We start from the raw sequence: 20,863 nt of genomic DNA on the forward strand, positions 1-20,863 counted from the left end.
GTTCTCTGTGAAGGGGGAAGGGGGCCCGCATGTAAAAATCCAAAATACAATTCTATGAACAACCTATCGTCAGTCCAAGCACAACTGTGAATCCCCAACCGTGCCACTGGCTGAGGGGCTGGGGCGAAGGCAGCAGGTGCACAGGCTCTGGGACCTTCATCCAGGCTGCGGGTGCTGCCCAGCCCCAGGCATTGGCCGTGAGGGCAGGGCAGGCCCAAGGCAGCCCAGCTCTTCCCAGGCTCTCTAGGAGACAGTGGGGTCCTTGGCTTTGGGGGGCTCGGAGCCCGTCAGCAGGGAAATGGTGGGGTCATCTGTGTAGTCATCTCCTTCAGAGAAGTAGGAGCCCTCCCCCAGCTCAAAGAGCACGGGCAGCTCGCTGCTTCCTGCGTCCACGGCGTCTGGGTCCAGCAGGAACAGGGGCTGTGCTGTGTACTGCACCAGCTGCTTCCCTGTGGGCAGGCAGGGTCAGGGTGGTACAGGTAGAGGGCAGTGGGGCGCAGGTGTGGGGCTTGGCTCACCTGAATCGGGGCTGCTACTCTGTACCTCCAGAGGCCTGGGGGGCTCCTGGGGAGACAGGAGATCCTGGATCTGTGGGTGGAAGGGGCGTGGTGAGGGCGGCTGCAGGGCCCCCACCCCCCACCCTGCCCGCCTACGCACACTGGCCAGGCTGCTGTCAAGGTCAGGCAGGCTCATGTCGGTCATGGTCACCGAGGGGCTGAACAGCTGCGGGAGGAGGGAGGGAAGTCAGGGTTGGCCTGTGGGCATGGTGGGCTGGAGTGGGCAGAGGACAGGGCAGACTCACGTCCAGCAGGGCGCTGGTGTCTACACTGAAGCCGTGACTGGTCAGCATGGTTTGCAGGTTGTCCAGGTTGGAGTCCATGGCCTCCAGGTGGTCGCTGAGCTCATTCCTGACCCAGGGTGAGTGGGCAGGTGAACCAGTGCCCCAGGCCCCTGCCCAGACACCCTCCTGTGGAGAAGGGCACTCCTCTGGCAGCAACCCCCTCCCCAGGCAACATGGGGGGGGCAGTGGTGGGCTCTACCCTCCAGGGACACTGAAGGAGGGGAGTGGCCTGGTCCATGGGGGCATCCTGTCACTGCAAGGCCTGTGAGGCCTTGGGATGAAGGCCAGGCCCAGAAAGCTGCAGGACAAAGGGGATTTGCCTCTATAAACAGGAGGGGGCCCACTGTTTTCAGGCTAGACAAAGTCTCACCGTTGTGCTTGGAAAAGAGTAAGGAAGGATGAGGGCTGTATTCAGTGTGGCTGGGTCCTCTCCTACCCCCCAAAAGCCCCTGGGCCACCAGGCACAGTTGGCCATGGGAAGGGCAGCCAGATGGTTCCACAGGTGCCTCGGGACCCACCCACCCCGAGAGGTTAGCACAGCAGCCCGGATCCTGCCTGTATGGCAGCCAGGCCAGGTAGGGGCACGTTTCCATCACGGCCCCTGCCTGTAGAGGGGGAGACCAGCGAGCAGAGCCCAGGAGGCCCTCCCTGGGCACCATCTGTCAGGCAGGGTCTGGTCACTGACTGCAGGAGGGGCCCGAGCTCTGGCGGAGTCCTCCTCCCTCCCCAGCGGGGCAGCGCTAACCCTGGCTGGACTCGGCCATGCAGAAAGGAAGAGGAGGGGCAGGGGAAGAGGCGGGCGACCCCAGACATCTGTGGAGCGCGAGCCAAACTGCAAGATACAAAGACAAGAGCCCCCCCATTGCAGGTGGGGGTCGGGGTAGGCACTGTGCCCACCATCTTCACTCACAGCCTCTGGGGCAGGCCTGTAGGTGGTCAGGGCCGGCCTGGCAGCACGACAGGCAAGGGACCTGTGGCTTGCAACGAGAGGGTATGCCAGATTTCCCGCACCCCTGGCTCCCACGATATTGGGGCTGCAGTGCTCTGCTTGGTACTTGCCTCCCTCCCCAGCCCCAAGGTGAGGTGGGGGACAGGTCCTCCCCATCACTCAGCAAATCCCTCTGGACAGTCCCAGCAAAAACAGGCTACTTGCCCAGGGGGCAGTACTCACTTGTCCAGGCAGGCTACGCTGAGGCACTTCTCGGGGGCAGAGGGGGGCTGGGGCGAGGGGGCGTGGCCTCCGGCATCAGTGGGCGCTGCAGCTGAGGTGGCAGGGGCAGGCTCGCTTTCCCGTAGGATGGAGTCGATGAGGGCAGTTGGGGACAAGGGGGTGTCCACAGAGGTCGGGTGCCTGGGACTCGCCTCCTCCACCCGGGGGCTTCGAGGTGGGCTGGGGGGCTCCTCCTTGACACGCACCAGGGGACTGCTGGACAGGGACCTGGACATGCGAGGGGCACATCAGCAGGTGCCTGAGCCCAAAGAGGCTGGCACAGTGAGGTGACAGGAGGGCTGGGGGGCACCCACCTCTCGTCTATGCTCCTGCCTGTGGAGGCCAAGGGGCTGGCGGGAGCCAGCTCAGTGATGTCAGAAATGATGGGCCCAGAGCTGGTGACAGTGTCCGGGGCATAGAGGCTGGAGCTGCCGTAGGCTGGGGATGGAGTCTGCGAACAGAGTTGGGTGCTGCATGTAGGGTGTGCCTGTGGTAGCCCCGCCCACTCAGCACCCGCACTGTGGTAGCCCACTGGTCTGCCCAGGGCTCACCGAGTATGGGCCTGGACCGTGGACGTGCTCCAGGGAGTACTGCCGGCCATACTTGGGCACGGAGTGTGCAGAGCTGCTGTCGCTCAGCATCAGGGGGCTGTGGGGAAGGAGGGGGCTTAGCTGCCTGTCAAGACGCAGCCAAAGCAGAACAGGATGGGCCAGGGCCTGAGAGGAGGGTACAGGTAACCCAGGGTCTCACATCTTTCTCTTCACCCCCAGGATCCGGTTTGACTGCACCAGTGAGATCAGGAACTGAATGAGCTGTGGGGCAGAGAAGACAGTCACCCCAGCCCAGAAGGGGAAGACCCACAGCCACCGGCCCTGCGCTACCTTGTTGACGACTTTCTGCTGCTGGGCGTGCTTCTGCCGCAGGCTGGCCACTTCCCGCCATAGGGCCTCGTTCTCACTGCAACACAGCACTGGGTCATGGGGCCACTCCAGAAGCCACGGACAGCGTGCTCCACAGACCCCCAACCCCAGGCAGAACCGGTGTGTGGGACAAGGACTGCAGCCAAGCGAGAGCTCACTGGCTCCTGGCTCAGCTGCGCTTCCAGAGGAGGGTGTTAAAAGTATCAGGTGGGCTTGGCTAGCGTCTGAGGGAGGAAAGGGCAGGCTTGCTGGGGTTCCCCAGGACCTCAGCATGTTCGCTGGCCCAATGCTCCTGGGAGCCTTCTTGGAGCTCCGACACCCCAATCCCAGCTACCTGCACCTACTGAGGCCCCAGGAATAGGTTTCAGAACAGTCTAGCCTCTTCAGGCTGTAGGGGTGCCCTGCAGGGGCTCAGGGATCCTCACCAGGTGTGAGGGTGGCCGTATGGGGCGGGGATGGGCTGCTGAACACTATTCCCCCACCCAAGTAAGCAAGGGGATGCATTCCTGCCACTCTGGTGGGCTGGCTCTCTTGTCCATACCTTGAGGAAGGCCATGTCCACCAGGCCTACCACCTGGCCAAAGCCAGTGGCTTCTGCTGGGCCCTGATGTAGGGAATGTGAGCCCAGGGCCTCCTTCACCACAAGGCATTATGAGAACCTGCCATGCCAGCCCAGGGCAACAGCTGGGGCTGGGGCTCCCATGCCCATGCCCCCAAAGTGGGTGGGAAGAGATCCATGCTGGCCTTCTGGGGCAGCCTTGCCTCAGTTCCTCAAGTGCTGGGCTGTCTGTTAAAGGCTTCCCTAGAACTCTGGGTTCTGGTTGAGGAGGGGGCCACAGGGGGCTTATATTGTGTTCCAGAAAGAACCTGACTGCTTCGTGCCCCCAGGCCTGGGTGTAGGCAGCTTAGAACCTGACACCTGGACTGAGTGGGGCTGGGCGGTGGAGCACAGGAGGGAACGAGCGGCCTGGATCCGTTAGACTCTAGCAGCCCTGGCTTTGGGGTGGGGGGGGGCTAGGAGGCAGGGTGGGAGCCAGCTAGTCTGTGGCTGCAGTAACCAGGCGGAGGCTGCCCTTCCCAGGGAAGAGGGGCACCTCAGCAGGCACCTCCCAACCTCGGACTGCGTATGGAGACTGGCAGGCCCAGAGCTCCTACCACAGAAGCCACTGAAGGCAAGGCTGGGGTAAGGCGGGAGAGCGGCTCTGCAGAAAAGGGCCCGGGGGGCCTCCTGGTCCCTCCCTCTGGAGCCACGGGACCTACTGCTTCATGGCCAGGAGCTTGGAGTCCATACACTCTTGCTTCCCCTTCATTAGCTGCACGTCTGTCAAGAGCTTGGTGACACTGTCCTGCCGGATCTTTATATCCTCACTCTTCAGGGTGGACACCTAGGCATGGTCAAGAGTCTCTGAGTGTGGCAGAGCCCCTGCTGCACCTGGGCCCCAGGAGAAACTGGAGGGCCAAGGGCCTGCCAGCAGAGGGCTTGGATGGGAGCAGAGAGGAGGGAGGGAGACTGGCAGGTGCTGTGCTCTGGGGTGACTCACAGTGGTCACTTTCCTCTTGATGTTCTCCAGGAGCTGCTCCTGGCCACGCAGGAAACAGGGGTGCTGGAACTCGGTGTCATCTCTCTCGGGCTTGACCAGGCCACCTTGCTCAATGTGGACCACCTTCCGGAAGCCGTCTGCGCACACAGGGGTGGGGCGGCTCTGCCTGAGGGCCAGGCGAGGGAAGCCCCTGGAGAAGGGCCTTACCAGCTAGTGCCTGTTGTGGCTGGGTGGCTTTGGCATGAGGGATACCCTGTTTTCATACAGCCCGCCTCGTGCATGTTAAGAGCCCACGTGGCTCATGCTCAAGAGGACCCTCATGCCCAAGGAAAAGGTGCTTTGCCCAGTCCCAGGTGACTTGGGCTTCAGACCACATTGTTGGTTAGAAAGCCAGGGCTCACTCTGGTCCACACGCTGGGCTCTGCTCTCCCTGAGACCTTGGGAAGGAGGCACCGCCAGTCAGGGGCAGGAACTCACACATGTTGAGCTGCCGTACGAAGCTGGCCATGTTGTTGTGCTTGAAGTACTTGGGCAGCACCTCCTTGGCAAACTGGCCCTGGTCGAACACATGGAAGCTGTTCCCACTCTGTCGGGAGATATATGGTGGGACACTTACAGCAGGGACAGGGATGGCAGCCTGGGGCATCCACCCTGTGGGGTTGGCGGGAGGCAGTGTGCGCCCCCAGCACCTCCTAGCTGTGAGAGCCAGGACTGATGGCAGGGGTAGGCAGCCAGAGACGGTGTCCTCCTTCCTCGTGGTCCCCAGACAGCAAGCTTATTTTCATGAAACACGACACACTCTGGCCCATCCTATAGTGGACTGGCACATATTGCTAACCAGCAAAATTTCCTTAAGAACAGCTTGGAGAGCCAGACATGTTGGCATGTACTTGAATCCAGTACTTGGGAGGTTGAGTCAGGAGGATAGCTGGCTCATGGCCAGCCTCAGCTACTTAGTGAGGCGCTCTGCAACTTAGACCTCATTTCAAAATAAAGAATAAAAGCCGGGCATGATAACATATGCTTGTAAATCTCAGTATTCAGGAGGCTGAGACTGGAAAATGGCAGTTCGCAGCCAGCCTCAGATACTTAGTGAGACCCTGTTTCAAAATAAAGAATAAAAAATAGGGCAGGGATATAGCTCAGAGGTCGAATGCCCCTGGGTTCCATCCCCAGACCCACATACACACAAAAAAATCGGGGTGGGAGTGTAGCTCAGGGGTAGAATGCCCCTGGGTTAAATCCCCAGCACCAAAAAAAAAAAAAAAAAAAAAAAAAAAAAAAAAAAAAAAAGCTATGATCTGGGTGTGGGGGTGCACACCTCTAATCTCAGTACTTGGGAGACTGAGACAGGAGGATCACAGGTTTACAGACAGACTCAGCAACTTAGTGAGTCCTGTTTCAAAATAAAAAATAAAATAGGGATGAGGGTACAGTCTGGAGGTAGAATGGCCTGGGTTTGATCTCCAGTATTTCCACACACACAAAAAGAGACAGCCCTGGGCGTGGTGGCTAAAGCTTGTAATCCCAGCATTGGAAAGGCTGAGACAGGAGGGTCATGGTTTATGGACAACCTTAGCTACTTAGGCCCTTTGAACCTCAGTGAGACTGTTTCAAAATAAAGAATAAAAATAGGGCTGGGGATGTAGCTCGGAGGTTGAATGCTCCTGGGTTCCATCCCTGGTACCGCAAAAAAAAAAAAAAAAAAAAAAAAAAGACCTCAAATTGAGGCAGCCAAGGAAGTGGTAGCCAAAGCCTCATTACTATAAGACACAGCTGTGCTCGGAAAGGCAGCTTCATTCTTTTGCCATGGAAGACAAGAACCAAAGGGTGCCAAATACTGAGTATGGCCTTGCCTTCCAGTTCTTCCCAGAACTCAGCCCAGAAACCATCTGGAGGGGCTGGCAGGGCAGCCATGGTGGCTCAGCAGAGAAGTCAAGGGGGCGAGGGGTAGGGAGGAAGCCTGCAGGATGGGAAGGGGATGTCGACTTGGGGGAAGCGCTCAAACCCATGATCAGTCCCTGTACTTGGGGGCTGAGACCAGAGGATCGCAGGCTCATGGCCAGCCTCAGTAACTTGTGAAGCCCTCTACAACTTAGCAAGACCCTGTTTCAAAATAAAGACTAAATTAGGGCTGGGGGTGTAGCTCAGAGGTAGAAGGCCACTGGGTTCAATCCAGTAAAAAAAAAAAAAAAAAAAAAAAAGAAGTCAAAGCTAAAAAGCCCCAGTGGCAGCAAGTCTCTCCCTGACCAGGATGGGAACTGTAGAGAAAAGAGCCCCAGGGTGTTTGCTGGTTGGCTCTGGAGCTGCTTCCCACCACGGACTGTGGAAGCAAGAGTGAGCACACAGTGGAGATGGGAGGAAGGGCTCCAGAGCAGCATGGAGAAACAGCAGGGCTCTCAGCAACAGTCCATGTGCTGGCAGCAGACAAAGAATGGCGTCCGTGTCTCTCAGTAAGAGCAGCCACCTGGCACTTGGCCTGCCCAGTTCTGCTCCCTCTCCGCAGCTTCAAAACCAGACAGCTGCAGCAGCAGGGAGCACTGGGGTGTGAAGTAGTGCTGGGGCTACAATGCCCCTTTCCCAGAGGACCCTACTGTCCGGACTCTGGAAGAATCTACAAGGCTGGTTCACCTAAACCAGACTTGAAATTTTCCCAGGGTAAAAAAGTCTCCCCCCACAAGGAGTGTTTGTTTAAACACCTAACGACATTTTCTTTCTTCTTTTTGGTGGTGGGCATTGAACCCAAGGACATGCTAATTCCGAGCCACATCCCCAGCTTTATTTTATTTATTTATTTATTTATTTATTTTTGCGGGTCTGGGGATGGAACCCAGGGGCATTTGACCTCCAAAAGCCACACCCCCTACCCTATTTTTTTTTAATTTTTTTTTGGGGGGTGGTACTGGGGTTCCTGGAAGCCCTTCTACCTCCGGGCTACACTCCCAGACCTATATTTTATATATTTTTATTTGGAAACAGAGTCTCTTAAGCCAGCGCGGCTGGCTTTGAACCTGCGCAATCCTCCTGTCTCTGCCTCCCAAGTGCAAGGATTACAAGCGTGCGCCACCACGCCTGGCTTTATTCTTTATTTTGAACTGGTGTCTCACTGAGTTGCAAAGGGCCTAAGTAGCTGAGGCTGTCCGCGAACCACGATCCTCCTGTCTCAGCCTCCCAAATGCTGGGATTACAAGTGTGCACCGCCATGCCCGGCTTATTTTATTTTTTTTATCTGAAACAGGTTCTCACTAAATTGCTGAGAGCCTCACTAAGTAGCTGAGGCTAGCCACGAACCTGCAAGCTTCTTGTCTCAGCTTCACAAGTAATGGGATTACAAGCATGCACCACCATACCTGGCTTATTTTTTATCTTGAAACAGAATCTCACTAGGTTTCTGAGAGCCTTGCTAAATTGCTGAAGTTGTCCTCAAACCTGCAATCTTCCTGTCTCAATCTCCCAAGTACTGGATTACAGGCATGCACCACTATACCACCTTAGAGGAAATTTTATTTGGCACTGGGGATTGAACCCAGGGGTATTCTACCTCAGAGTTATACTACCATACCTATTTTAGTTTTAATTTGAAACAGAATCTTGCTAGGTTGATGAGAGTCTCACTACTTGTTGAGGCTGTCCTCAAACCTGTGATCCTTCTGTCTCAGCCTCACAAGTACTAAGATTACAGGCTTGCACCACCATACCCAGCTAGAAGCAAATTTTATTTATCTTTGGTGCTGGAGATTGAAACCAAAGCATTCTGCATCTGAGCTGTACTCCCAGCCCTATTTTATTTTGAAGCAGGGTCTCACTAAATTGCTGAGGCTGTCCTCAAACCAGCAATCCTCTTGTTTGAGCCTCCCAGTACTGGGCTTATAAGCATGTGCCACCATGCTAGCTATAGGCAACTTTGAAAGACTGTGACTGCTGAAGGTAGCATATAACACAGGCTAACCAGAGAACTTAAATGAAGAAGCGGGTAACGAGCGTCCATTAGGGCTTCTGAGGAGCTCTGAATATTCCTGGGAATCTAGACGTTGTGCGCAGGTTAGGGAAAGACCTGAGAGGGGCCCCAGTTCTCAAGCTACATAAAGAAGCAGGAAGTGAAGGATGAAGTGGAGCTGTCCACTGTGGGCTGTGCTGAAGGTGTGCCCTGACACACACACAGACTTACTGGCTGCGGCATTTTCCAAGACTTCTGCTCCATCTACCTGTCTAATCTAATTGGACAGAGGCTGCCTGTCCACCAAAAAGAATACAGGCTTTACAGATTAGTTCAGCAAAGTCACCTGGCAAGTAACTATCGTGAACAGCAGCAAATGCCGGGAAAAGGAACTCTCTAGAGCTGCCACATTATGTGAATTAAAAGTCTACTTTTAGCCGGGCGTGGTGGAGCACGCTTGTCATCCCAGCATTCGGGAGGCTGAGACAGGAGGATCGCGGTTCGCGGACAGCCTCAGCTACTTAGTGAGGCCCTTCGCAACTCAGTGAGACTCTGTTTCAAAATAAAGAATAAAAATTTGGGCAGGGGGTGTAGCTTGAAGGTCAAATGCCTCTAGGCTCCATCCCAGACCTGCAAAAAAAAAAAGAAAAAAAAAGTCTACTTTTCAACAAAAAGTTATGAGACATGCAAAAACACAAGCTGTGGCCCATAGCAGTCAATATAAACAGTACCTGAGGACGTCCAGGTATTGGACTCACGAGACAAAGATTTCAAGTTTGTGTGTGTGTGTGGCACTGAGGACTGAACCCAGGAGTATTCTATCTCCAAGTCATATCACCAGCTCTATCTTATTTTATTTTTTATTTTGAAACAGGGTTTCACTAAGTTGTGGAGCCTCACTAAATTGCTGCAGCTGTCCTTCAACTTGTCTCAGCCTCCCAAGTAGTAGGACTACAGTCATGTGCCACTATGCCCACCTTCAAGCTAACTTTTTTTTTTTTTTTTTGCGGGTCTGAGGATGGAACCCAGGGGCATTTGACCTCTGAGCTACACCCCCTTCCCTAGTTTTTATTCTTTATTTTGAAACCAGGTCTCACTGAGTTGCAGAGGGCCTCACTAAGTAGCTGAGGCTGTCCGCGAACTGCGATCCTCCGGGTCTCAGCCTCCCAAATGCTGGGATTACAAGCGTGCACCACCACGCCAGGCTCTGTCCTTTCTATCTTTGTAATAATAAAATTTGCTTAAGCTTGCAGTAGTATAGTTCTGGCCATTTTTTCTAAACTAGCTAAGAACAAGAGCCCCTGGCTCCATCTCATACCATTACAAAACAGGCTGGAGGTGTAGCTCAGAGGGATAATGCCTCTGGTTCAATCCTCAGTACCACAAAACAAACAAAAAACCTGGAGCTTCAGAGACCCATGAGACATCATTGTATGTAAAACTCATGTACCATGGGAATCTGAGAGAAAGGAAGAGAAGGGAGAAAAATAATATATTTGGAAAAAATGGCTAACAGCTCCCCAAATTTGATGGAAAATACCCAGGAAGCTAACAAACTTTAGGGTAAACTTAAAGAGATTCGCACCTAGATTTCAACACGTCAGTAGGAACTACCAAATATAAAAGGTGAAGGGCAGAGCCTGCAGACCAGGTGACCTGGTAACAACCTGCAGGAAGGAGGCCCACAGATGGAGAATTCCATGCCCAGAAACACTACCCTTGGAGAGTGAAGGGGAGATCCTGTATGGGGTGCAGTGTGAGGCTTCGCAGAAGCTCTCCCAGTGAAACACACAAAGTTCATTTAGACCATGTGGAGCCTCTGGGAACTGCTCTCAAGGCATCTAAGCATGAAGGAGCAGTTAGTCCATGGAGCTGCAGCAGCTGGCTCCCGTAACAGTGGTCACTGACTGCTTGACGCTCCTCTTAGGACCTCCATCTTGGCTCCCCTCAAGGCTTAGACTTCACTGTAGGAATACACCAGGATGTTTTGTCCTCTCTTCCTGGAGTTCTAGGCCGAAGAGAACATATTCCTGCTGAGTGTGGCCAAGAAGGCAGGTAACATCCCAAAGACTCTGCCCAGGCCCAGCACCTCAAGAACACGGGTCAATCACCCAGACCACAGCTGCATGTCGGGTGGAGTGTGCACTCTAGGAAGTATCAAGCTGAGAAGATCAGCAGCTACGGACCAGCCTGCTGTTCAGAGGAGTGGCTGGGAGCGTACACTCAGAAGAGAGGCAGGTCCTCTCCACGGGTGTTCACTTCCTGAGAATCTGTGCAGGCAAGTCCCAGCCTTAGTCGGAGCACCAGGTGAAGCTCTAGCCAGTGTGATCAGCTGAGAAGAGCCCTCCTGAATCAGACGAAACCTAAAGCTGACTTAACAGCCCCCATCCCAACGCAGAAACATCCCCAACAACAGCCCAGCAACTTCGCCCAAAACCAAGCCAAATCACCTCACCACTGTTCAGATTAACTGGATATGACTGCCCAATAATCCGCACCCCAGGGCATTATAAAAAACCACACAACCAGGCAGTAATTACTGGAGTTTGGAGGCTGGGTGTGATACCTGCAGGGCAGTGAAGAGAGACCAGAGAGAAGCAGTCTTCCTTTATGAAGCAGCCTGGCCAAGACACCAGCTGCCAGGAAGTCAGAACAGAAATAAGCATGGGAGGAGAGGGATGGCCACCATGAGCTCTACAATATATCAGCTTCAACAAAAAGTGAAAGATACGTACAGACACAAGGAAGCAGGACAGGGAATGGGGCATCAGAAACTGCCTATTGCCGGGCGTGGTGGGCACACTTGTAATCCCCGCGCTTGGGAAGCTGAGACAAGAGGATCACATAGATTTGAAGCCAGCCTCAGCTACTTAGTGAGGCCCTCTGCAACTTAGTGAGACCCCGTTTCAAAATAAGGAATAAAAAATAGGGCTGAGGATGTAGCTCAGAATGCTCCTGGGTTTAATTCCTAATACTTGGGGGGGGGGACGACTGCCTATTAATAGGGACAAGATGAGATGGGGGATCACAGGTTCAAGGACAGCCTCAGCAAGTAGTGAGACTGTCATCAACCTAGTGAGACCCTCTTTCAAAATAATAAAATAAAATAGGGCTAGGGGTGTAGCTCAGAGGTAGCATGCCCTTGGGGTCAACCCTCAGCCCCCTAATATTTTCATCATTCATAAACACACGTTTACTTACTTTTGGGGTACTGGGGATGGAACATGGAACATTCCCATTCCCAGTATGGGAATGGCATTCTACCTCCACGTTATACCCTCAACACCATTTTATTTCTTATTTTGAAATAGGGTCTCACTAAGTTGCAGAAGGCCTCTCTAAGTTGCTGAAACTGGCTTTGAACCTGTGATTCTCCTGTCTCAGCCTCCCAAATTCTGGGATTACAAGTGTGCGCCATCACACATGGCTTTTACACACACACACACACACACACACACACACACACACTTTGTGTCTATACTGAACATGTAGAGACATTTCCCCTTGTCATTATTCTCCAAACAATACAGCACCACAACCATTCACACAGCATTTCCGTTGTATTTAGCACTACAAGTCACCGGAGGGCTGGGGGCGGGGCTCAGTGGAGAGCACTTGGCTAGCAAGAGAGAGGCCCTGGATTCTGTCCTCAGCACCACATTAACAACAGCAACAAAATGTAGAGAGAAAAGGAAAAGCATGATTATGAGTATACAGGAGAAAATTAAGTATATGGGAAAATATGTGTAGTTTATATGCAAACACGACACCATTTTATACATAGGACTTGAGAATCCTTATATTTTGGTATCCACGGGGAGTCCTAGAAACAATTCCTGTGAATGTCAATGCAGGACCATTTCATTTTCTTTTCCCCCCTTTCTTCTCTTTCCCCCTTATTTGTGGGGGATATGTTCTAAGCCTCCCAGTGGACATCTGAAACCTCAGATGCTACTGAACCCCATACATACTCTGCTTTTTCCTCTATGTATGTACTTAAGATGGAGTGTAATTTATAAATTAGGCACAGTAAGAGACTAACAATAATAAGACAGAGCATAAGAAGCTATGTGAGTGTGCCCCTTCCTTGTAGAGCACCTACCCTTCTTCCTGTGATGGAGATGAGATGCCTACAGAACAAGATGAAGTGAGGCCAGGGGTGCAGGTGTGATGACGGCATTAGTCACTGCACCAGGTACTGGACACAAGCATGTGACACCTTGACAGACCATCTAACATCGGAGCTGGGTTTTGAGTGATAACAGGTGGGTTGCAAATATAGTGTACACATACTGGACAAAGGGCGATTCACATCCTAGGCAGGACAATATGAGATTTCAACACACTACTGAGAATGGCGTGCAATTTAAATCTTGCGAATTGTATATATGCTTCTGGAATTTTATACTTACTATTTTCAGACTGTGCTTGACTGTGGCTAATTGAAACTATGGACAAGGAAGGACTACTGCCTCTTTTTCCATTCTTTTATTTTAACCTAATTATATTGTTAATATAATATTAATTATATTACATTTTAACTTAATTATACACATATAATTTTTTTCTGTGGTACTGGGGATTGAACCCAGGGGCATTCTATCTCTGAGCGACAGCCCCAGCCCTATTATTATTATTATTACTACTACTGCTAAATGAAAAGGGCTTTACTTGTAAACTTATTCTGCATATTAATAATATACACACAATAATGTTTATAGGACTTAGGATTTAGTAGATAAATGGACTAAAATAAGAACATAAGTCATGACTTACTCTAATAACTATTTTCCATTCTATATTTGATTATAAAGTACATTATAATTCTCTGGCAGAATTAATTTTTCTTAAGCAAAAAATTACTAATTTAAATATTTAGAAAATAAAAATAGAAAATACTTCTAGAAATGCAAACTATTTAAACAGATGGCAACTGCTGCATATCCCCAAAGTGAATGTTTTATGTTTGCTAATTTTTCAGATATAAGGGTGGCCAGGTGTGGTGGTGCACACTTGTAATCCCAGCACTTGGGAGGCTGAGACAGAAGGATTGTGCAGGTTTGAAGCCAGCCTCAGCTACTTAGTGAGGCTCTCAGCAACTTAGTGAGACCCTGTTTCCAAATAAAGTATAAAATAGGTCTGGGAGTATAGCCCGGAGGTAGACAGCCCCTGGGTTCCAACCCAGTACCACACACACAAAAAATAAAAATTAAAAAATAAAAAACCCCCAAATATAAGGGTGTAAAACAGCATATGTAAAAACTCAGTATTAAAATAATACTTAGCCTAAAACTAGTTCTAAGCCCTCTACCTTAACACCAGAAGATCTAAGGCATTTGCGAACATTTCATATTTACACTAGTCTAATAACAATGACAAAAGAAAACATGGACCTACTGTTAGCACTTGGTACTAATAAAATACATCCCTCAAGTTTTGTTCCCTTGACCCACCTGCCCCAAACTAGGGTCTTGTTAAATACTTTCAACACTTTTAGATACCAGTGAAACCGAACCCTTCTAGCTAGTCAGGAGCACTAACAGTGGAAAAATAAGGTATGCTAGAATGTGGTGGCAATACTAAGTCTGATCCAACCACAGGTACGGTGTTGTTTTGCAATGCTTCGCGCTGCTAGTGAAACGAATCCTGATGGCCGTGTGGTGACTATGTCTCTCCCCAAGTGGATAACTTATCTTCATTCTAACCAACACTGGCATTAGGAAGAAAACTGGCGGGCACAAATTGCTAAGCAATGGTGCAGGTGCCCCGGACTTTTAACTCTACAGATACACAGAGAAAATGGAAAAAACTGGCTTTTACAGATGAACAGCTTCAGAGGACCTCTGTCAACAGACATCTTATGATTGGAGGAGGATTAAAATAAAAGCAATCACCTTTTGGGGTGGAAATAGCACCAACAAAATTGAGTCAGTAAGCTGAGCATTCCTTCTTGTGTGCTTGGCTGACCGAGGTAAGTAAGAATAAAGAATGAAAAGTACAGGACAGAAAGGAGAGATCAGCTAAGGGGCAGGGGAACGCCGGTATGGAAACAGCACCTGCCTCTTTCTCTTCCTTTAGAAATCAGACAAGAACCTGTAAAGTCCCAGTGATTGACAAGACAAAGATTATTTTATGTGCTAATGAACTAGTTCTAGATACCAACTAAACATTCTGGACCTCATGCTGGGAACAAGTGTCACTGTGAGGGGACCATTTCTGCACCCACCACAACAATTTGATTCTTAAATGCTTTGATCAAGTCTCAGACGGCTCATCAACTCGCAAAAAGTTATTTGTTTTCCTGAAGATATTTCTGTGCCAATGTCAACTCCAAAAATTCGATTTTTGTTTGGAAAGCTCCGTAAACACTTTCCAAGTTATCTTTCTTATGAAATTCTCATTCTTTTTTTAGTCTTAAGCATTCAGCATTATTTTGAGGCTTTTCTTTGACTTCACTTTCATTTCAAAGCATTTGCCTGGTTTCATAAGTTTTTTATTGGGGGGGGGGAGTACTGGGGATGGAACGCAGGGGCATTTTATCTCTGTGCTAAATCCCGAGTCCTTGCCGGGCGTGGTGGCGCACGCTTGAAATCCCCGCGCTTGGGAGACGGAGACAGGAGGATCACACAGGTTTGAAGCCAGCCGCGCTGGCGTAAGAGACCCTGTTTCAAAAATATAAAATAGGTCTGGGAGTGTAGCCCGGAGGTAGAAGGGCTTCCAGGAACCCCAGTACCACCAAAAATAAATAAATAAATAAATAAATAAATAAATAAACAAATCCCAAGTCCTATTTTTTTTTTTTTTTTTTTTTTTTTGGTTGGGTGGTACTGGGGGTGGAAACCAGGGGCTTTTCTACCTCCGGGCTGTACTCCCAGACCTATTTTATACTTTATTTGGAAATAGGGTCGCTAGCCCTAATTTTTATTTTTTTTTGCTGGTTTGGGGATGGAACCCAGGGGCATTTGACCTCCGAGCTACAGCCTCTGCCCTATTTTTTTATCCTTTATTTTGAAACAAGATCTCACTAAGTTGCAGAGGGTCTCACTAAGTAGCTGAGGCTGGCCACGATCCTAGTCTCAGTCTCCCAAGTGTGGGGATTACAAGCATGTGTCACCACGCCCAGCTTATTCTTTATTTTGAAACAGGGGCTCCCTGAGTTGCAAAGGGCCTCACTATGTAGTTGAGGCTGTCTGCTAAGCATGAACCTCCTGTCTCAGCCTCCCAAGTGCTGGGGCAGGTGCCAGCATGTCTGGCTTAAGTCAGATATTTTAATCTTGACACTTTCTTTCATCAAAAGCTCTCTTTTCTTTGTTATTTCAAACTCATTATTGAAGTCTGTAATTTTCTTTCTTTCTTTCTTTCTCTTTTTTTTGGTGGTACTAGGGTTCCTGGAAGCCCTTCTACCTCCGGGCTACACTCCTATGGGCTACACTCCCAGACCTATTTTTTTTTTTTAACATTTTTATGTGGAAACAGAGTCTCTTAAGCCAGCGAGGCTGGCTCTGAACCAGCGCGATCCTCCTGTCTCCGCCTCCCAAGCGCGGGAATTACAAGCGTGCTCCACCACGCCCGGCTGTAATTTTCTTAATATAATTTTTCCTCCTCCTCTGTCACTTTTTTCTTTCTTTCTTTTTTGGAGGTACTGGGGATGGAACCTAGGGGCATTCTACCTCTGGGCTATATCCCCAGCCCTAATTTTTATTCTTTATTTAGAAACGGTGTCTCACTGAGTTACAAAGGGCCTAAGTAGCTAAGGCTGGCCATGAACCATGATCCTCCTGTCTCAGCCTCCCAAGCACACACCACCACCTAGCCTGGCTTGCTTTTTTCTTGATATCCTCCTTAGATTCCAACTTGATATTCCCTTCATTCAGCAACTCTGTTGCTTTCTTAATTTTTTCACATCTGGTTATTTCTGCCTTTTTCAAACCAGACTGACACTCTTGGCTTGATGCTCGGAAAAGATAATGTGTCGCCAGAGACTCTAAACTCAGGTAGGACCAGGCTCCTGTGGATCCTTTTTTTGTCATTAAATATTTTATAACCAAATCTGAAGATCCCGTCACTAACTTTGGGCTGCTCCTATCAGTGGTAGCATGAAAACAGGCACAGAGCCGGGCGTGGTGGTGCACGCTTGTAATCCCTGCGCTTGGGCAGCTGAGACAGGAGGATGACACAGGTTCGAAGCCAGCCTTAGCTACTTAGTGAGGCTCTCAGCAATTTAGTGAGACCCTGCTTCCAAATAAAATATAAAATGGGTCTGGGAGTGTAGTCCGGAGGTAGACAAGTCCCTGGGTTCTACCCCCAGTACCACAAAACAAACAAACAAAAAAACCCCTAAAACCCAAAAACCAAAAACAGGCACAGAGCCTGGCGTGGTGGCGCATGTTTGTAATCCTGTAATCCCAGCATTTGGGAGGCTGAGATTACAAGGAGGATCACTGTTCATGACCAGTCTCAGCTACTTAGTGAGGCCCTTTGCAACTCAGTGAGACCCTGTTTTAAAATAATAAGAATTAAAAAAATAGGGCTGGAGTATACCTCGGAAGTAGAATGCTCTCGGGTTCCATCCCCAGTACCACAAACAAAACAAAACAAAAACAGGCACAGAAAAAGATGAGTGGATGTGGCTGGTTCCCAATAAAACTTAACAGAAACAGGCAATGGAACCACAAGCTGTAGTTTGCTGACATCTGAATCTTCTGTGTACCTGTCATATGTATCATATATGTGCAGTGCTATTGTATATAGTGGTCTTAACTATCCATGTATTTCATTTACTTTACTCTGTGTGTATATGTATGGGGGGAAATTGGACCCATGGTTGTTCTACCTGAGCTACACCCCCAACTCTTTTTATTTTTTGGTTTTGAAACAGGGTCTTGCTAAATTGCTGAGGCTGTCCTCGAACCTGTGGCCTGGCCACAAGGAGGCACCCAGGTGCACAGTTTATTGAACCACTCCTTTTGGGGGCCCACCCCACCCTCGGATAGTCCTGACAGTGAGGGCCTTCTTACGTGCTGACTCCTGGGCACTTCTCTGGCCTCACACTGGTCCTAGCCTGATGGTGTAGTTTTCTTCTCTTTGGGACAGGAATGACACTATAGGTTAAGGCTCAAGTGAGTTTCAGAGACTGAGGACTAGAAGTCATCAAGGCATTGAGCCCAGGGACTGATGAGTACCAGCCACCAGTCACCCTTCAGGCAGAGCGGTCTCTGCAGGAAGGCAGGGGTAGGGATCTGGCCACCCAGGTGTTCCTTGTGTGCTCACTTGAGTTTCAAAAGCAGCACCCTTAGCCTCAGGTTGTGCCCTGAACCCCAGGACAGGGGCAGCCAACCCTGCTCGCTGGATCTCACAGCTAGGTGGGCTCATCCTCAGGTAGCTAGCAGGAACTAACAGGCCTGTTAGCTGCACCCTTGAAGCCCTGGCGGTGGGCCCAAACTACTGAGGCCACACCTCGGGGCAGGCCGTGGCATGTGCTGCAAGGGCTGGAGGCCCTGGTGTCTCCAGCATGACTCAAGTGGTACAGCGCACACGCAGCATCTCTACGTTACAGGCCTGTTTCAAAATAAAAATAGAGCCAGGTGTGACTGGGGTCTGAGACAGAGGATCTCAGCCCGATTCTTTATGCTCTGGGTACCAGACCCAGGACCACCTTTAGGACAAGGCATCAAAGAGTCCATTCATGTCCACGCTCACACCTATATGGGCCCTACCTTGCGCTCAGCACATTCCTTTCCCAGGGCAGATGGAGCGACGCTGTCCTCCAGGACCTGTCTAGGGAACATTCAGGTCTCCCGAGGTCCTTCCTGTTTGGGCAAGTCATTTGTAACTGGATGACAGATAGGGTTGGGGAAACAAACACCATAAAGACCAGTAGCATGGAGTCTCCGAGTGTTGACCAGTTCTGTACCCAAATAGCAAGGTTGGGAGTCTTGACCAAATTAGGTGCAGTAAAGGGTTTCTGGAGCCGGGAGGTCTCCAGGTATTCAACTTAAGAGTATTAGCCACTACTCTCCTTCAAACAGGGAGGGTTCTTTGTAGCAGCATGTGAGACTTCCAGAGCCAAGGAGAACATATCCAAGCATGGACCAGAGAGCCTTCTGAGGTCTCTGAGGGTGAGACAATGGGCAGTAAGCCTACAGGAGGGTCCATGATGGGACCCTGCTAACAGAGGCCACAGGTCCCGTTTATGTGGCCTCAAGACCATAGGACAGGGACATCATTTCCTTTTTCTGGGCCAGGTGTCCATCTCCAAGAAGCTCAGTATCCCCTGCCAGCCTGGACAAGGGCTTCCTTCCATTTCTTTCTTTCTTTTTTTTTTTTTGGTGGTACTGGGGTTCCTGGAAGCCCTTCTACTTCCGGGCTACACTCCCAGACCTATTTTTACATTTTTATTTGGAAACAGGGTCTCCTAAGCCAGCGTGCGTGGCTGGCTTCGAACCTGCACAATCCTCCTGTCTCTGCCTCCCAAGCGCGGGGATTACAAGCGTGCGCCACCACGCCCGGTGGCTTCCTTCCATTTCTAAACCTGTGTTTGGTTTTTGTACTCATCATCATGTAAGCCCCCACTGCTGCCTCCTGCTTAAAATGACAGCTGCTTCACACAGACCAGGTAGAACCCAAACTCACATTTCAATAGCTGTCTCTCCCCAGGGAGAACCAGTTAACAGGGCCCACAGGTAGTGTGGAGTCATGGGTGGAGGCTGGTCATATGCCTGATTAGATCCGACTTCCTGCTCAAAGGCCCTTCCCAGAACACCCTGCGGGTCCTGGGAACTGGCATTTTACCCATAGGTCTCACAATTTATAAGCAGAAATAGTAGGAAGAGTAGGAGACAGGATGAATCTTCCTAGTAGGATTAGCTCAGGAATATCCTGAGGATTTCTTTTTTCTTTTTTTTTTTTTTGCAGGTCTGGGGATGGAACCCAGGGGCATTCGACCTCCGAGCTACACCCCCTGCCCTAGTTTTTATTCTTTATTTTGAAAATGGGTCTCACTGAGTTGCAGAGGGCCTCAATGAGTAGCTGAGGCTGTCCGCGAACCACGATCCTCCAGGTCTCAGCCTCCCAAATCCTGGGATTACAAGTGTGCGCCACCACGCCCGGCTCCTGAGGATTTCTGATGCCCTTCCTCATCTAGATAAGAGAGCTCTCTGAGTTAAGTGGAACAAGGCAGAGAAGGAAAGAAGTGTAAAGGAAGATAGAAATATAGGGTCATTTCCTGTGACCAGTACAGCTAGTTCTACGTCTACAAGAAGTGAATAAACGAAAATGGCCTTAGGTGGCCTCCAGGAAAGGACACTGATCTTTTTAGGTCTGGGGAGCAGGGAAGACTAACACAGAGGAGGTGCCACTGGGACGAACACAGTGCTTCTAGCAAGAATAAAGGCGCATAATTTCTAGTCTCCTCTTTGTTCTCCAACACTCTTTACCAAGAGCAAAGCTTAAGCAGACAACTGAGGGGGGGAGAGCCTAGCATCCAAGTTGAGCTAGCTTCTGTCCAGGCTTTTCTGTTCCTAATGGCTTGAGGATGGGGCTGGTGTACAGAAGGGCCAGCACCCTGAGAAGCTCCAAGTTTGGGTTCCCAGTGGGTGAGGCAGGTTTGGTGACACTTGGCCTCTCACAGTTCCTCTCAAGACTCTCTCCGGGTCAACGTGCCTTCAAGCCACCATTTACCAGCTCTGGCCTTCAGCTGGCACACTGTCCAGCGAGGATGTGAAGGCAGATTCTAATCTCCAATTACAGACACATGCCCGAAATCACCTCTGCCAGCCCGCGCTGCTCATCCTGCAGAGCTGGCCGAATGCACAGCCTGCTGCCAGGCAACTGAAGAGGGCCCGACGTCGCCCTGGCAGGACCGGGGCAAAATTGCTCTGGCGCCTGAAAACGGTCTGGGGTCAGCCGGGACTTCACGTTTTTCTCCCTGTTCCTGCTCCTCTCTTCCCCACAGAACACACTCTCCCACTAGTGCCAGTCCCTGATCTTTCTCCGATGGCTACGGACACACCGGGAGAGCCGCGGGCGTCGCGGCGCTCGTCAGTGAGCCGAGGACGCAAGAGCCGGAGGCCGCGTCCTCCGCGTCCCGGGGAAACTTAGGGCTCAGCCCGCGCAGACGCGGGACCTCGCGGCGCTGGGGCGAGCGAGCCGGAGCTGGCCGCTGCCCCCGAGGGGAGGCGTGGAGGGCCGCACCCGGCAGGCCCCCTCCGCGGGCCACTCCCGCGCAGCCCGGGCCCGCGCCAGTCCTTACCGGGCTCCAGCAGATGAGTGCGTCGGTGTCTGGGTCGCTCACTAGAGTCCAGAGCTTGGTCAGGAAGGCCGGGACGTTGCTGGGCCCCGCCGCGCCGGGGCCCACGGCTAGGTCCATTTTGGGTGAGGCGGCGGAGGCGGAAGTGGCACCGGTGAAGAGGAGCC

At 51.0% G+C, this 20,863-nt stretch overlaps 1 protein-coding gene across 4 annotated transcripts; it reads right to left on the reverse strand.

Moving 5' to 3' along the window:
- Positions 1-243: 243 nt before the first annotated feature.
- On the reverse strand, positions 244-20,816 carry HSF1 (heat shock transcription factor 1; the record flags this gene model as incomplete). Of its 4 annotated transcripts, XM_080695236.1 has the most annotated exons (14): positions 244-449; positions 519-588; positions 658-723; positions 803-908; positions 1,587-1,673; positions 2,013-2,279; positions 2,366-2,502; positions 2,603-2,699; positions 2,802-2,863; positions 2,933-3,008; positions 4,232-4,356; positions 4,513-4,649; positions 4,990-5,098; positions 20,700-20,816. In XM_080695236.1, the coding sequence occupies 14 exons, from the start codon at positions 20,814-20,816 to the stop codon at positions 244-246; spliced, it is 1,662 nt and encodes a 553-aa protein (XP_080551362.1). The 4 variants fall into 4 exon arrangements, with proteins under 4 accessions (XP_080551362.1, XP_080551364.1, XP_080551363.1 ...); XM_080695238.1 differs by lacking the exon at positions 1,587-1,673; XM_080695237.1 differs by lacking the exon at positions 658-723.
- Positions 20,817-20,863: the final 47 nt, after the last annotated feature.

This window comes from Muscardinus avellanarius (assembly GCF_963383645.1).
Source record: "Muscardinus avellanarius genome assembly, chromosome: 4".
Taxonomy (NCBI): Eukaryota; Metazoa; Chordata; class Mammalia; order Rodentia; family Gliridae; genus Muscardinus; species Muscardinus avellanarius.